This window comes from Sebastes umbrosus, chromosome 7, assembly GCF_015220745.1.
Source record: "Sebastes umbrosus isolate fSebUmb1 chromosome 7, fSebUmb1.pri, whole genome shotgun sequence".
Classification (NCBI taxonomy): Eukaryota; Metazoa; Chordata; class Actinopteri; order Perciformes; family Sebastidae; genus Sebastes; species Sebastes umbrosus.
This window is the reverse complement of record NC_051275.1, coordinates 24,655,157-24,673,400: the sequence shown is the minus strand read 5'-3', so window position 1 is coordinate 24,673,400 and position 18,244 is coordinate 24,655,157. Positions and strand designations below refer to the sequence as shown.

Below are 18,244 nucleotides of genomic sequence, written 5' to 3'. Positions count from 1 at the left end.
AGACTTAATACAGCTTTTGTTGGGATGTTATGTAATTTAGGACAGTAGATTTTTTTTACAGGAATGGACGTAAAGGTTTCTAGCCAGCAGGGTGCTATGTTTTTCTGATACTGTTTTTGGACCATTTTTTTTTAGAGATCCTAATACTAATCTACCTGCACATACAACTACAACAAAACCCCAACACAGAGGTTTTCCTGCTTTCTTCCTATATCTGACTTAGCTGATCCTGTGTTAGTCTGACAGGACGAGAGAAGTGGTGTGTGTGGGAGAGTCTGACTGGTAGCTCGATAACAACACACTCTCCACACAAACCAAACCTGATTAAAATGCCACCTCTCAGACAGTGTGTGTGTTCGTGACATGGGAGAGTTTGTGTGTGGATGACAGGCGTATGACAGAAGAAAACAGGGTTGGAAGGGTAGTAATGTGCAGAGTGCAATTAAACCTGATTTTAAAATGCCACCTGCTAGACAAGTTCAGACACCGATGAGCTGGAGATATTTTGATCGGCTGAAGAGAAAGGAAAGAGAGAGCAATACACTTATTTACGTCATAGTTAATTTATGATTTGTAAATACAGTTCATGTCTACATCCCAGTAGTAATTTTGACTTTGATATGGCATTCAACTTGATGCCAACGTTTCTCAAAGGCAAATAGACAAGAATTTCTGACATTGTCCATCAATCAAGATAAGTACACTTCACTGAGATGAAGGGGATGTAATGTAACTACTAGCTGGTAAATATACACTATTATTTAGCGCCACATGTGCAAAACTGCCTGTAGCTCAACAGATTTATTATTTATTCTAGGGCAGTGTATTGGCAAGAATCTGGTGATACGATACACATGATACAGGGGTTACAATTCAGTATATTGTGATATATTGCGATCCTGTAAGCAAGACGATATATTGCAATTTTTTAAATCTAATTTTAGGAAAGCTGTCGTATAAAGAACACACCAGCATATGCTCTTTGCAAATAAAATAAAGTATTAACTGAGTCTATCTTTGCATGTAAACTATTAATTAAACATCAATACAGCGTTTTTGAGAATTGACACAGTATCACGAAACAATGGAAACAACCCTAATTTATTCAGGGTGTGAATTACACTACACACTCATTGATAGTAACACTGGCAATTGGCAAAATGGGGAGCAAATACTGAAAATGAAAATGAAAATAAAGAAATAAAAGAGATAAACACAACAGTAGAAGGCAGAAGAAAACAAGAGGGTTTTAATCCAGCTTTTAAAGGCGGTCAAAGTTGGAGCACACATTGGATCCTCTGGTAATTTGTCCCACAAGTGCAGCCCATAGTAACTGAATGAAGCTTCACCAATCTGTGTTCTCACTCAAGGAAATGTTTTGCAGAGGATCTAAAAGGCTGTTTCATATTGTACAAGCAGGTCAGTAATATATCAAGTGTTCTACTCTCTTTATCATTGTCAGGATCCTGGCAGCTGCTTCTGAACAAATGCAGATTTTTTTGGGCTAAACCAGGAAGCAGACCTTTACGGTAATTTAACTGACTGGTGACGAAGGCATGTATTAGTTTTTCAGCTGTAGCAATAGGTCTCTCCAGGTCAGAATCTATGACTACTCCCAGATTCCTGTGCAAAGCAACACCCTGTCTACGCAAATATGCTTTTATTTTAATCAATACAGGACTGACGATGCTGCTGTTACACTGGTGACGCTCTGCTCTTACCACACTATGGTACACCTGTTATTTCAAAGCATCAGATGCCTTTAATCAACATTTCATATCATGTGCTGTTCACCTCATTTTCGAGTTGTTGCTACAGGCTGTGAACGTTAATTAGGCTGCCACTCAAAACTGTTTTTTGCTGTCTCACCCAACAAAGGGTGATTACAGACTTTAGTTACTCGTAAACTTTAAAGGTGCTCTATATGGTACCCAGAGCATTAATATAGCAGCAAACAACTATTTGCTATGTAAAGATATAGAGGAGTAATGTCTCCCTGAGCAGAGAAGGAAGTCACTCTCCCTCTGTGTGTGTTGTAATCCGAGTTTCTCTGTGCTTTGCTGACATAGCCGGCTAGCTTACGGCTGCCGCTCTGCACTGCTTTCATACAGCGGTTACAGCTGATAACGTCGTCCCGACCGACAGCGCCGTTGCGGAAGCATAGCACCCACCCTTCGGTTCACCCTCATGTTAACACTGTTAGCGCAGTTAGCACCGTTAGCTGCGAGCCACCGGCTCAGCTGTCATCATGTTGAGAGCCCTGCGGAGGCAATAGAAATGCTCCAATCTCGCATTTAGCACCTTTAAAAAGCAAAATCTAATTTCGTAAGGGATTCGTAAGGATTAAGTATTTGATGACTGCATTTGGCAAATACTAAGCATAGGTTAATCCCATAGCCTGTATATAAGAAGTGGACGTCGTCACCATTACGTCACCCATTGGTTTGTGGACTGCTGTTTTGAACCCGCCATCGTTGTATTTGTCCATCGTCATCTTTGTTTTTTGCAACCAGAAGTGGCACGAGAGGGTGGAGCTAAGTACACCTGAACATTGAAAAAAAAATTCAGGCGACTAAAAAAGTTACAATTCACTTTCATGAACTGAAAAATAATGTGAAAGGGTTAAAGTTGTAAGAAGAACACACCGACAACTCCCAGATCGGACAACACCGTGGTAGCGACCTGTCAATCACAAGGTAGCCACGCCCTGAAGCATATCCTGCTTTATGGTCTATTTGACTCTAAATGGGACCATAATTTACTAAATGAACATCATTCTGTATTGCAGAAGACTTGAAACTAGTGATTGAGACCATAAACTCATGTTTACAATGTTTATTGAGGTAATAAATAAAATGAGAAATAGGGTAATTTTCTCATTGACTTCTATACAATCAGACTTCAGAGTCGCCCCCTGCAGGTTGCTAGAAAGAATGCAAGTTTAAGGCACTTCTGCTTTGGCTTCACTTTACAGACTCAGAGGTTGCCCACTGGTTAATCCCTTGTCATCACATTTTTTACCTTCCCAAATACACCCATTTGGTATATGCTTTTTCTTTCTATCTTTCTGTTTGGATGAGCTGTTAGGTCATGTAAATATCAATCAAAACTTACCAAGGGTAAAAACTACCCCTTGGTAGAAGACACTGATAAACCGGTATGGATAGACAAAGCTCCTCTAACTGAAGACAGGTTGAAACATATCATGTAACTTGTGCACATGCTTATGGCGTTGAGAGACATGTCTGGGAATTTAATACGCTCTGTTTGCTTCTTTTTGGCTGGCTGATCTCAGTCTTGATCCAAACAGTGACTCTGGGTGTGAGTCTGTTTGCATCTCTACCTCACTGTGTGTGTGTGTGGGAGTGTGATGTATTTGTATCTGTGTGAGCGCGTGTGTGTGTGTGCGCCTGCACACACTTGTATACACCTGCAATGAATAAGATAGTCACTCCTGTGCACAGTAACAAAAATTATACTTGGCAGTTATGACTTATGAATCATAAAAATGTGTGAGAGCACACACACACATGCACACACATGCACACACCTGGGGGTGGATGGTAACAGTGATAAGAAGCCTTGCAGCAGGTGTGAGAGTGGGAGTGAAGTCGACACAAATGATGGATGACAAATAGAAAGGTATCCGTTAGTAACTAGGAAGTGCTTTATGGCAAATTAAGAATGTACTCGTGTGGTTTTATTTCAATTTCTGGTTTCCACTAGCAACCGCAGAAACAATATACAAATCACTATACCCTCTCTCCCTCTCTCTTTGTGTGTGTGTGTGTGTGTGTGTTTGTGTTAGGTAAAATGTCAAGTCTACTATGTACAGAGTCAAACAGCCATCAAAGCCAGCATGTGATGCATTAGCATAGATCCAACTTCAAGTTCACATTACCACATCAAACAGACAGGCTAACACACACACACACACACACACACACACACGCACACACACACACACACACACACACACACACACACACACACACACACACACACACACACTACTGTGTGTTGTGTATATCTTAGTAGCATTGGAGAGGAAGAGAGGATGACCTCTCTTCAGCTCTAATGGTGGCTCAACATTACCGTGGGGCTCATGACAACTAGATAAACAAAAACAAGGATATTAAACAAGAACACACACACACACTCGATATGACAAAGTTTATTTGGTAATCAACAATAACACATAGGAGCAGTAGCATAGCAACCCACACATACAAATGAAACACAGAGACACGTTGCTCTTCTGAATTTGAATTCAAATTGACAAGCTGGAGGACAGATGCATCCTCATAACCTTCTAGTTCATGCGGTTAGCCATAATATGATATCATTGTTTCTGCTTGTACTTTGTGTGTGTGCCTGCGCGCTGTTGTGATGATCACAATCATTGTTATGGCATCCCCGACATGGTTACCAGATAGCTTGAAAACAAAATATATACAGACAGGTGTCACACTACACACACACACAGGACATTTGCTGTAAAGCATTATGGTTAATTTAAGAGGCATTGACTGCTTAAAGTTCTCATCAGAGCATTTAATGAGTCTTTGACAAGCCTAAAATATGTTTTCAGCTTTTTAAAGTTTAAGAAACAGTGTGTAACATTTCGGGGATCTATCTATATAACTATAAATTCCATAGTGTGTAATCACCTGAAACTAAGAATCGTTATGTTTTCGTTAGCTTAGAATGAGCCCCCTCATATCTACATAGGGAGCGGGTCCTCTTCACGGAGTCCGCAATGTTGATCCGCCAAGTTTCTACAGTAGCCCAGAACGGACAAACCAAACTAGAGAGAGCTAGGGATGTCACAGTGAGGACATTTTGACACCGATTAACACCAGTGTTAGCGATTACACTGGACATTTTACAAGAAAAGATGATGTTCAATATCTGTAGAGCGCTTAGTTTGATATTTAAAGTGAGCGGAGTGGTACTCAGTTGGTTGCAATTTGCAACCCCACCACTAGATGCCACCAAATCCTACATACTGCAAAGTAAAATAGCTTTTAGCTCTGAATGTCCTGCCATTGTGTTGATCAAAACAGTCTTTCAACTCACATAAATGCACACACACGCAGTGGGTGAACAGATGACACTTTGATATGGGGTAAGCTTTTATGTCCCTTCTAATGAGGACAGGAAATTCACTCATAAGTTATCACTTAATCCATCTATATGAACCAATGCCAAAAAGCCTGCAACAATAAATGCTTGACATAAACTTGTGTTGCAGCTCCAGTGTGTGATCACTGTTGAGAGATGGTCTCTTGTGGCTAAACAAGGAATTACACCAAATTAGTATTGGCTGTATGTTTTGAAGGCACCACTGATGATTCCCAGTGTGGTTGTGCTTCTAGAAAAATAATAACAGATGAAGCAGCAAGTGTTGTTGTTCACATTTCAATATCAGAAATAAAACATCACAAACAAATAAAGCCAGTAAAGCAAAGAGGGGCCTTGAAGCTATTATTTTTAGATGTAGGTTGATATGCAAAATCAGATACGAAGGGGAAGGATGTCCAGGGCAAGCAACAGTGAGTTTTAGCCCAGTACTAAAACTAGGATAAACAGACATAATGTTGCAGAACATTTTGTACACAGCCTGGGGCTGAAAATAAGCCCACTAGCGTTGACCTTCAATCCAAATCTCTGAAAATATGAAGGAGCACGAAACTGGTAAACCCTTTGACACATGCACACCCCAGAAGAGAAAACATTTGACTCGGTAGGTCACCATAACACTGTGGCTGGCAGATCCGTGTCGAGTGCACGACTATGTGTGTGTGTGTGTGTGTGTGTGTGTGTGTGTGTGTGTGTGTGTGTGTGCGTGTGTGTGTGTGCGTGAGTGTGTGTGTGTGTGTGACATGTCCTGATGAGGCAGTTGATTTGGGCTGCTGGTAGGGGGTACTCTAATCTGGCACGCACTCACTGGCACTGTGCTACCTAGTTATTCCACTGACAGCCACTGCCCTGGGAACAGGAGCTCAGGCTCACGCACACAAAGCACACAGATTCGTATACAAAATACACACACACGAAATACACACACACGTTCACAAAAACACACACACACACACCCCTCTCGAGGCAATGTTCTTTCTGATCTCGCTTTGGGACTGGTGGGGACAGATGGGTGAACAGTGGGAGTCTGGGCTGCCATCACTCGAAAAGCAAAGGCATGCACGCACAAGTACACATTACACACACACATGCACGGGCACAAACACACACAGGATCACAGGATCACCCTGACTTGGTCTGAAAGTGGCAAACATACAAACAGACAGGCTAAAATGCTTACGGAAAAGTCTAGCTTGCTCTGTCTCACACAGGGACACATACATCAGCTAAGCCACAATTACACGCATACTTATTAACTTGTAAACATGCGCTCATTCACACCCACACACCACCCACACACACACACACACACACACACACACACACACACAGACAGGATTACTAGAAACATGCATACTTAACCATTTGTACCGCACACTGCTGTCAACTGTCCATCTGTACATGCAGTTCATACAGAGTTTATCCCACAGATAAAGAGAAAATATGTATTTTTTTATTTGACATTTATTTAACCAGATTGGTCTCTCGCAAATAAAAATCTTGTTAAAGGTCCAGTGTGTAGGATCTGGCGGTATCTAGCGGTGAGGCGAGGAGATTGCATCCAACTGAATCTTCTCCCGTGTGCCAAGCGTGTAGAAGAACTACGGTGGCCGACGTAAAAGCGTGAATGGCCTTCTCTAGAGCCAGTTGTTGTAAGAGTAGCGTAGGTCATTTGGGGCAGAGCCAGTGCGTAGAGTGTGTGTGTACGTGGGAAGTGAGTGGTGAAGCAAGAGAGAGAGAGAACGGCGGCAGCGAGTAACGTTATCGACTCCGGCCCAAGCAGGAAAAGTCACGAGTTTGGTTTGTCTGTTCTGGGCTCCTGTTGAAAAATTGGCGGACTCCGTGAAGAGGACCCGCTCCGTATGTGCAGTAGATCTAAACGGCTCATTCTAAACTAACGAAAGCACAATGACTCTTATTATCAGATGATTATACACTAAAGAAAACAAAGTATATTATATTCCATTTTTGCCAATTGATTCCCCTAATTGTTACACACTGGTCCTTTAAGTTAAGCCTTAAATAGCAACATAAATATATGACTCGAAAGAACACAGAACCAACATTCAAGGACATATATAAAATGTTTTCAAACACAAAAAAATGCTCAATTTCTCAGCAGAGAAATTAAACTTTGCATCAAAACAATTGCACTTGTCCGTTTCAGTCCTTAAAATGCTTACACTTGCACACACACATGCAAACTGCGATTTTGCACCTCTGTTATGTTTCACAAATCAGAATGCAACCAACACAGCATGAAGAAAGACTGCAGCTCTGTGCATGGATGATCAGTCTTGACCTTTGGGAACAATATGTGGTGAAGATAATTGAAGATGAAAGGCCCACTTACTAATGATGAGCTTTTAGCTGGATCTTCATTCAGCTATGACATCACATGACCGAAATATGAACTTTTGGTCGGGTGACAAAAAAAATAGCGATTAAAAGCTCTGAATCATTAGTAAATGGACCTTTAAGCTTAGATTGTCTTTCCCTAAAACTGCTTGTGTTTTGTGGTCACTAACTGTAGTTAGATTATGATGCCAGTTAATTCCCCACTGGAGTAAAAATAGAAAATGTAAGGTGCCACAGCATCAGCTAAATACTTATCATCATGTGTGCGTGTCTTTCTGTTGACTCTGTATCTGTCCTCGACATAACGTGTCAACACATTGACATTGTTACTGCAACCTGGCGAGCAGGACAAGTCTATCTATGTAGATTGCCTGCTGTCTATTCAGCAGTTAGCGTATATCATCAGATATTTTTAAGATAACTTGACCTACTATACCAACTGAATTTGACACGGCTGGAGCAACAGCATGAATTTAGACTCTTTCTGTTGCTTTGGATTGTTATGTATTTCAGAGCTTTTCCTACATAGAGAATTTAAGCTGCCTTGCTCAGATTTAGGGTTTCCTCAGGCTATTGCTGACATAATTCACCTTATTATAGTTTAATATAATGTTATTTCAAATCAGTAACGTGTAAGTTCACCACATAGATCCGTCAGCGTACAGACAGAACAAATCACATAAGCTCCTGCACATCACAATCACTAGCATCAATATCTTGGAAACATCTCCTCTACACCTTCAAATTATAGATTATTATTATTATTAGAATTATTATAGATTATTCCTATTATAGTATTTCTCTGTTGACTCGGCAGGACTACATTACAAACATTTTTAACCTGTAGCCTCAATATCTGACTTTATCTTGATTGCTTAACTCCTTCACATAGCTTTGTGGTAGAATGTATCTGATTATATGTTAATATTGACGTTGCCTAGCAGCGGTGTTCTCACGACTTAGCGCCAAGCATTTTGTGTACACGACTTCCCATGTTGTAAACACAAACTCAAAAGTTTCATTTGAAGGCACCATATGAGCAAGAGGGTCAAAGTTTATGGCACAATGTTATGACGAAGTAGTATGTCCCAATTGTGTGCATACTGCATGCAACAGTATGTACTACAAATAAAAAAAGTAATTTGGAACACAGTCCATGTCATAAACTTTATCTTCTTCATGTCTGTAGATTATTGTTGAATAAAACACAGTAAGACACGCACATCCAGTGTCCGATAGGATCGGTGCTTGATAAAAGAAATATAGCAGAATAAAACAGATAGATCTGCATACTAAACAGCTCCCGTTAGAAGGATTTTTATTATGCTGTAACGTTTCGAGCACCAAGCTCTTCCTCAGACTTCCTTTATTAGATTATTGTTGGCCATAAAACTATCTTATGGACGTATTACTGCCAACAACTGGACTGGGGTGGTGCAGAAGACCATAGTGAATTATGGGATACTCCTAGCTCTGACAATCGCTCCGGTTAAGTGTGCATCAAGTGAGGGTTAAGTGTCCTGCGTGTTGGCATTTTGCAGATGTAGGCTACTTTTTCGACTCATGAATATGTACACTGCAAGTGTGGGTAATGGGTATAAGGACAGACTCAGTCTGATATCATGTCTGGACCTCCAAGCTACTCTCAAAATCTGTAGCACTTTCAGAGTAATTCACTTTTCTTTTTTTTTATCTCTATTTTGCACTTCAACCCTATTAATCACTGCCTTTATGCATTGCTGACTCTGCTCATATTCAAATAATAATTTATTATGTATTAAATTATCTGAAACTAGATAAGATGAGCAGGAGGGGGCATCTCTTTAGATCAATTACCTCTGAGGAACATTTTAATTTTTCATCTCATTCCATTTCATCACGATCATCCTCTGCTCTCTATCATTAAAGTTGCATCATCTATAAGCTCATTTTACCCCATGGGAGTGCAGTGGCATTACATTAGGCTTAGGTCCTCTAATGAGTGAATATTGCTCACGGCTCTTCATCCTCATTCTTCTGCTCTCTTCTTCTTCTTCCTCGACAGGCTGGCAGTAGCGGCTACCACGAAGGAGGAGGCAGAGCAGTTACTTGGAAAAGAGAAGCTTCAAGGTGAAATTCTCAGGTAAGGAAACAACCAGAGTGAGAAGAGACAAATAGGGTTTTTCCATTCACATGTGTTGGCTTGGTTCGACTCGGTTTGACTCTGCAGGTCAGCTCAGCATGGCAGGGATTTACATCTCCATTACAACAGGGCTACGTTGTGTGTGAGTATGGCAAAAGGAGCAACTACAAAACAGTGGATAACACATTTCATTTCCTAAATTCTGCACAATAAAAGCCTCCCGGTATATTTGCTGCCTCTTGTACTCTTCTTCCCTGCAATATTAGTAGAGTTGTTTTTATGAAGAATAGCTGCTAACAAAGCATCGCTATCTCAGAGATAAACATTTAATTTCCTATACAGTCATCACAATAAAAGTCCCTTGTCATTTTGTTATTCAAAAGCTTTTATTATGAAGCAGCACAATCAGGAAATGTTGGGTTTCCATCAGCAGCTACAAAAGAGAAACAGTAAAATAGAGCAGATATCTAGATGGAGGAGAGAAACTAAACCTCGAACCACAGAGATTAAGTCAGAAGCTACAAAAAGTATTAATAACGTCTCTCGGGTCTCCTGCTCAGAGTTGAGTCTTGCTTGCAACCTGCTCGCATCACACGTTTGTTTCAGGGGAGAAGGGGCATCGTCACTGGTTGGACGCGGCTGGCGAGACGTCATCACAACCCAGCTTGGAGGTGCACTTTGGCCTGACTCTGGAGAAGGTCCATCTCGGGCCCTGCGTGACACAGCTCGGCGCGCTAAAACTGGTGATGGAAACGCAAATCAGTGCGGCATGGTTTAACTTGGCGCGGCCATAAGTCCCATCCATCCATTATCTGTAACCGCTTATCTTATTCATTCAACCATTCACGCTCACATTCACGCAATTTAGAGTCACCAATTCACCTAACCTGCATGTCTTTGGAGTGTGGAAGGAAACCGGCAGGCGGCAGTGCTAACCACTGTGCCATCCGCCCGGTTATAAGTGCCAATGCAAAAGCCCTAAAAGACATGAGAGAGTGGGTGGTAGGGTAACGCGATAAAGGTTTGGTAAAGCCAAAGCAGAATGGAGATGAAACACAAAAACAAATGAAGAAAAAAAAAAGAAAAAAGTAAAGTATTGGCCGGCATCACCCTGATTGGCTGTCAGCTCCTTGACCAGATGCATGGCAGGAAGGCCGGAGCAGATGGGAAACAACTGTGTGAGATGATAGAGAGAAAACAGTAAAAGGGGGAATGCAAAAACAGAGGAGAGAAAGTTAATTCAGCTGACCCACATGGTTATTTCCTGGAAATAAAGTGATAGATTGAAAAAGACGTGACAGGGGAGGAGCAGAGGAGAGAGGTGGAGGTGAAGAGAGTGGGAGGGAAGGAGACGAGACATCAGGGGGGAAGAAAGTTTTTCAATCAGGCCGCTGACATTGAAAGCTGCTAAATGAGTAAACCATCGGGTGTGCAAACGCATGCAATCTCTTTCTCCCTCTCTGTTTTTCACTATCTTACCCTTATCACCATTGACAGATCTGGCTCATATCTGTTCCTCCATTTGGTGCTGTCAGCCTTATGATTTATGTCATCTGACATTATAAAACGGGCTCTCGTGACAAGCAATGCCCGTGCTCTCCTTCACTCTGCACGCACACACACACACTCAGGCGCCACGGAGAAGCTCAAAAGTCTCCCCTCTCATCCCGTCTCGTCTTGGACTCCGTTCATTTTTGATCACCTTAAGCCACAAACCCTGAATAAGAAAAACAACAACCACTAAACCCCGCTGAGCTCTCAAAAACTGTCACGTCACTTTGCACGCAAGACCCAGCAACGGTCATGACGTTTGTCTGTGCGGGCTTGTGTGTGTCCGTGCAGGTGTGTGTAACTGCAATGTGCCGCACGTGTGTCTGTGCACACCCACCTGTGTGTGTGTGTGTGTGTGTGTGTGTGTGTGTAAGAAAATAGGAAACTGTTCGGTGTGCTTTCGCCCACATGTTCCTTCAAAAGTGTTCTTGGAATAACAGAATGTTCTATTCCAGCACTCTAGTTTTCCACGTCCGCGCTTTGCATGGGTCTGTGACTTGACTGAGCATGTGTGTGTGTGCGTGCACGTACAGTATGTGTGTGACTTTGCGAGCTGAGCTAGTGATCTTTCATGTTGCTCAAAGTGCTTTTCGTCTGAACATATTTCATTGAGAGTGAGAGAGATGGAGGAGAGAGAGAGTGCTGTAAAACATGGCTGTGCCCTTTTTTAAGGACATGGTGCTTACATCAGTCCTCAGTTTCCCTCAGGTCTCATACATTCACCTGTTTTATTTATTTTATGTCCTGCCTTCTTTTTATCTCTATTAATTTTCAATATCTACCTGTCATTCATTCTCTGCATCTGTGTAAGCCTATAAATTACAAAATAACTGATTTCATAACAATCCAAGCTGTTTAGTGCAAGTCATTTGAGAGCGTTCAACCACAAATTTGTAAGAGCAGAATTAGATTTTTACGGACAGAATTGTGAGCGTAACAAGGGGAACTGTGTAACTACATTTTCATAATTATTTCATAATTATTAATCATTAGCTGCTCAATCTCTCTTTGAATGAAAGCTCAAACTAAGTGTATTCTGTTCAGTTTGACCCAGATGTGAAGTGCCATCCTGGTGATTTTTAACCACCAAATGGAGAGACGAAGAAGTATTTGGTGTCAGTATTTAAAAAAAAAAAGAAGAAGTTATAATCACATATCAATGTTAATTTCGTCAATGAAAACTATGAGTAAATATGTTCGTCAACAACCTTTTTTTTCCATAATGACAAGACGATGACGAGATGGCAACAATGTGAAGATGAAAGAAAAGATTAAAATGTAGTTAAAAAAAATAAAAATAATTATATATATATTTAAAAGAAATAAGCATTTTTTCAGTTCTGTTTCCGGTGCTGTGCACACCACATCAGGCAACACCGGCAGCAGCACACAATGCTGTAGCACAGTCAGGAGGACTCGGAGTAACTTACTTAAGTTAAAGTTAACGATGACAAAAACAGGGCTAGGGGGAAATAAACAAGGTGATATTTTGGTTCGACTAGGTTGACTGAAATGTTCAATATCATCTGACGACTAAAAAAGACTAAAATGTCAACAGTTTTCACTGACTAAACTAAGATAGTTATAATTTTCTCTGACAAAGTGAAGATCGCAGCTACATTTTATTCAACTAAAACATGACTAAAAAAACATGATGTAGTTGAATAAGTATGATAAAAAACGAACAAGGACGTTATAAAATAATAGCTGACAAAATTAACACTATTTCATACAGTATGTTGGCAAATCAGTTAGCTTTAAGACTAGAGAGAGTAATTTGCTGAGTCAAATGAATGTAAAAGTAGTCTTAAGTGGTTGGTACCACTTCTAACTTGATTTTCAACCTTTTTTAATTAGCTACATTTTTAAAGCCCGGTGATTTCCTTAAAGGAACAGTGTGTAACATTTAGGGGGCTCTATTGGCAGAAATGGAATATACTATTAATAAGTATATTTTCTTTAGTGTATAATCATCTGAAAATAGGAACCGTTGTGTTTTGAGCCGTTTATTTCTACATATGGAGCGGGTCCTCGTCACGGAGCTGACCGCCATGTTTCAACGATACCCCAGAATGAACAAACCAAACACTGGCTCTATAGGGCCATTCACGTTTTCATGTCGGCCACCGTAGTTCTCCCACACACTTGGCACACGGGAGAAGTTTCAGTTGGTTGCAACACCTGCACCTTTAATATTAGATGCCCCATAGTCAAATAAGTCTCTGTGATTCTTGTTCTTTATTTTTAAATATTATTTTGGGGCATTTTTCGCCATTAATTGATAAAATGTATATAGTTGAGAGGCAGACAAGAACTTTGAGGAGAGAGAGATGACATGAAACAGGATCAGGACTGCACGCTCAAAACTGATTCCACTGCAGGAATCTGGGCCCTCAAATGTTGGCTTGCAGACTAGAATAGTGCTTGAATTTGTTCTGTGTTCATTCAGTTCTTGTGTCGTGTATATACTTCCATATTTATCTGTCTCACAAATTTAAATGTGACAAAAGTAGTTTGAGGTCAGTAATTGTCAGACTGAAATTGCAGAATCGTGTCTACCATGTGGCTTTAGGTTATGACATGCAGTATTTACAGTAACAACTGGGCAACGTTCTTTGCAGGGAAGGATTTTAAAACCTCTTCACCGCTCTATCCAGGGAGGGTTGTCACAGAATGTACAGTCAGTGTGCTCTTTTTCAGAAATGCTCTGCTTCAAAAGCCCACAGTTACACACATTCACACCAGGGAGCAGGAACCACAGTCCTCTGCTCTTACACACTGATAATCTCCACTGGAGCATGTGGGGATTAAAACTCAAAGTATTTGTTGAGGAATTTCCCCCCCCAGTTTTGGATACAGTCTTTCCGAACCACACCTTTAATGGTCTTATTCACACACTTGTCACTTCAACAGCACTTGTTAACAGCCACCTAGGTAGCTATTAACAGCACTGTCTCAATCTTTATGTGACAGCTCCCATAAGATGTTCGGATGTTTTAGCCATTTGTAAAGTACTGTCATTTTATTGAGACCAAGTAATGAAATGCTCTGTGTTTGTGTGTGTCAGAGGAGTGTGTGTGCAGCAGAAGCAGGCCCTGCGAGCGACTTTCTCTGTGCTCCGATCCACTGCCAGAGAGCTCACAGGTGTACGGGGTTTCCTCAGCCAGCTGATGGGGGTCTGGCAGGCCTTCAGATCTCAGATACTGCAGCACAGCACACAGGTGTTCTCAGGTAACACACACACATACACATACACCACCTTAAGTATAAACAGAGTGAGAAACAGAGGTTCAGATGTATGAGGGTAATTTATAGGACAAGCGAGACAGAGAGTGTATATTAATACAGAGCTGGAGTGGACATGAAAGAGAAATGTTGGAAAAAAGGAGCAAAAAGTCGAGCAAATAATCTCTCAGAAGGAGTAAATATTAGTTTAACTGTAGCGTGGACTCTTTTAGTTCTTAGGGCAGCACCTACAATGGATGACTATAATGTGTTTACAGTCACTACACAAACTCTTGTAACCTTGAGGGAGGAAAGAATGTGTGTGTGTGTGTTCATGGGTATATGTGTGTAAAGGCTGTAAACTGATGAATGTCTTACTATAAATCTTAAAGAGACTTCAAGCAAGAGGAGCAGAACTGCAGGGTGTGTGTGTGTGTGTCAGTGTGTTCATCGTTGACAGTAAATACCCGAAGGAGAGCTAACCTCCGGCTCACCTCATGGGTGGGTCTTTTTCTCTCCACTGCACGTTCCAAACAGCTGCCAAGTGTGTGTGTGTGTGTGTGTGTGTTAGGCAGAGAGGGAGGGAACAACGGACAATTTGACCGAGGAAGAAACAGAAAGCAGTCTGTTGTTTGTATTGATGTCGTCCGTGTGAGTATGTGTTTGTTCAGTGATGTGAGCATGAAAGGCAGCTGCTCCACGAACCAACACACGCAATAAAATACACACCCAGGAATGCACACTCACACACACGCATATAATCACACATGCCCGCAATACATTGCGATCACAGAAACTACCCAGACTCACACACTCAGGAACTTAATTTAGAGATTATATACTTTATCTTGTTGTAAGCTGTGCTTTGTAATTCATTAAGTTGTCTCGTCTCCCAAAAAGCTACTATTTGTATTTCATTTGTTATTTTTTCATTTTGTTTTTGTATAGCCTAAACAAAGTACTGAATGATTAGTTTTTCTATTTAATTCAATGCCTTATTGTTATCTATTCTTTATTATGTGAAAATCGTTAATAAGAACCGAAATAAATGACTGCTACTACTACTAGAGGCAAACAAAATGGAGATTTGGTGATCGTGATGTAAATAATGTGAAAATCTACCCTTTTATAAAAGAAAAAGATGGTTTTGTAGAAACTAGACTATTATAATGCAGCAGTAATTCAACACATTTCCTGTCTTTTAATCACCTTTCATATATAGTTTGTCTAATTTAATCACAAAACAACCTCATGTGATTTGTAAATGTATATCAGATCATTTCTGTGATCAAAGCTGCCACATGTTTTGTTGTGATAAGTAACTTTTACCGAGATAACATCTGAGTTTTCATTTACTTATTTAACTGCACTTTTGTCCTGTGTGTTTACAGATCACAATACCACAAATGTGATAGTAATAAATTATTTATTAGTTTATTATTACTTTATTTGACAGGGACACTACATATAAATAACATTTCTGAAAATATGCCAGAGTTAGCCAGAAAGGCAAATTTTCATCTGTAACAGGCAATAGTTAAAACACAGATGTTAAGAATAAAAGCATTGGAAATGCAGTCAACATTAAAAGCAATGAAAAAGAAATGCAGATACGAACAGAGCCTGCACTACGAAGAGACGAGAGAAACCGCTCTTATAACACATAGAATCAACAATAGCATGATGGCATGATAGTACAAACAATTCATAGCATGACAACACAGTGTCAGGACTGGTGAATATGTACACTGTACAGCTACATAATAAGCAGGAGCAGCTGTTACACTAATTATAATAATGACAAATAAGACAACACCTCACCACTCCAATGTTCTAGGCTATTAATGCTCTGGAGAAGGAACGGTAGTTGGCACAGTTTCTAATGCGTTATGTTAAGTTGTTCCAGTTCTGGGAGGCCCTGACAGAAAAAGCAGATTGACCCAAACTACTTTTTTAGAAGTAAGACAATCTCCTCTACTTGTTGTTTTAACTCTAACTCTAAATAAGAGCAACAAGACACATCACATAACTCCTGGGGGAGGTTAGGGGTGGGCAGGGTGACGCAGCACAGAGCTTAACACAGCACCTATGGGACCCTGAACCGAGCCCAGAAATAAAAAGAACTCACAGTGCTCAGGACAGGACGTACAGGAACTGTAATCAGTATATTAATCAATGCATCAATCTAGAGCTGGACCTAGCAATTATTTTCATTATTGATTAATCGTTTCATCCATAAAATGTCAAAAAAATAGTGACATCATTATTTACTGAAGACCAAGATGATGTCATGCTTGTTTTGTCCGACTGACGGTCCAAGATATTCAATTTACGATAAAATAAGGCAAAGAAAAACAGCAAATTCTCCCTTATGAGAAGCTGTAACCAGGGAAATGAACAATCCATCAATTATCCAAATAGTTGCACATAAATATATCAATGCAAAACTGATTAGTGAGAACATTTAAAGGGACAGTGTGTAGGATTTGGGGGCATCTAGTGGTGTGGTTGTAGATTGCCACCACCTGAGTACCCCTCCGCTCACTCCTCCTTTTCCAATACTGCGGTAACGTGAGCCGCCGAGTGCAAAACTGTGGTAACGCCGTTCACCTCGTTCAGAGGCCATCCTTACCATAATAACACTACTTCAGGAGCAACGGAAGTCAGACGTTGGCTGGCGGTACCACGATTTTGCACTCTGCGGCTCACGTTACTGCAGTTTCACAAGCGTGTCGGAGAACTACGGTGGCCTTCAGGTGAACGTGAAAGGCTCTCTCTAGAGCCAGTGTTTGGTTCGTCCGTTCTGGTCTATTGTAGAAACATGGCGGAGCAACATGGCGGACTCCATGAAGAGGACCCGCTCCCTATGTAGATATGAAGGACTCGTTCTGAGCTAATGAAAACACAACGATTCTTAGTTTCAGGTGATTATACACTAATGAAAACATGAATCTTATATTCCATTTCTGCTTATAGATCCCCTGAAATGCTACACACTGTTCGTTTAATGTTTAATAGCTTTATTTCTGCCCAGCCAGAATGTGTGAGACCTTCAGGCCTTGTTGGACTGAGTTGCAGACCTCTACAAAGCACACACCTTAACCAGTCACCTGCATGTAACTTCAAACTGATATGGGCGTTAGCTGGCAATTAAACCGTGCTACCTGTCTATCAGCGTCCTGCGGTTAGCGTCAGAACAGCAGAAGAAAGGAGGAGACGGGGAAAAAAAAGACAGAGAAACATAAGGAGGTGGCCTAATGTGAACAGATGAATGTGGTTTATGGTTAGGTAGAGAAGAAGAGGGAGGAGACGAGAGAACAACCTCAAGGGATGTGGAATTTTACCGAGAACAGGACAAAGACGAGCGCTGAGAGCAGACGGAGATGAAAACATAATTGATCTCTGTTCATTTTGTGCAGATGTCAGCATTTGACTTCACTGACAGTTTCATTTGAAGAGTTTTGAGAGTGTGGGAGTTTTCATTCAGCGTTTTGGAAAAGAAGATAGAGGGTTGACAGGGAAATCAAGGTGAAAGGCCATGACTAAGTGTGACTAAGCGTGTATGAATCTGTGTGTGTGTGTGTGTGTGTGTGTGTGTGTGACCGATCCCTGAACCGCAGCCATCTGCCAACACCCTGGGCTATCCTTTGACTATATGGTATCTATTTACCCAGAAGCCTACTTTCTGTGTGTGTGTGTGTGTGTGTGTGTGTGTGTGTGTGTCAGCAATAGAGCAGCAATATAAAAACATCAAATATACTGTATTCTCAGCAAAGAGTTTTCCTTTCCATCGTCTCCCTGTCTCCACGTCTGTCTGTTAGCCCTGTAGTGTGACTATGTCATACT

At 40.9% G+C, this 18,244-nt stretch overlaps 1 protein-coding gene across 2 annotated transcripts in view; it reads left to right on the top strand.

The window, feature by feature from the left end:
* Positions 1-18,244, top strand: part of lekr1 (leucine, glutamate and lysine rich 1) — an 86,384-nt gene that overhangs the window by 27,633 nt on the left and 40,507 nt on the right. For both annotated transcript variants that reach the window (XM_037776471.1, XM_037776472.1), the window contains 2 exons: positions 9,545-9,622; positions 14,241-14,404. In XM_037776471.1, the coding sequence (XP_037632399.1) occupies positions 9,545-9,622; positions 14,241-14,404 (242 nt within the window). The remainder of the gene's footprint in view (positions 1-9,544; positions 9,623-14,240; positions 14,405-18,244) is intronic.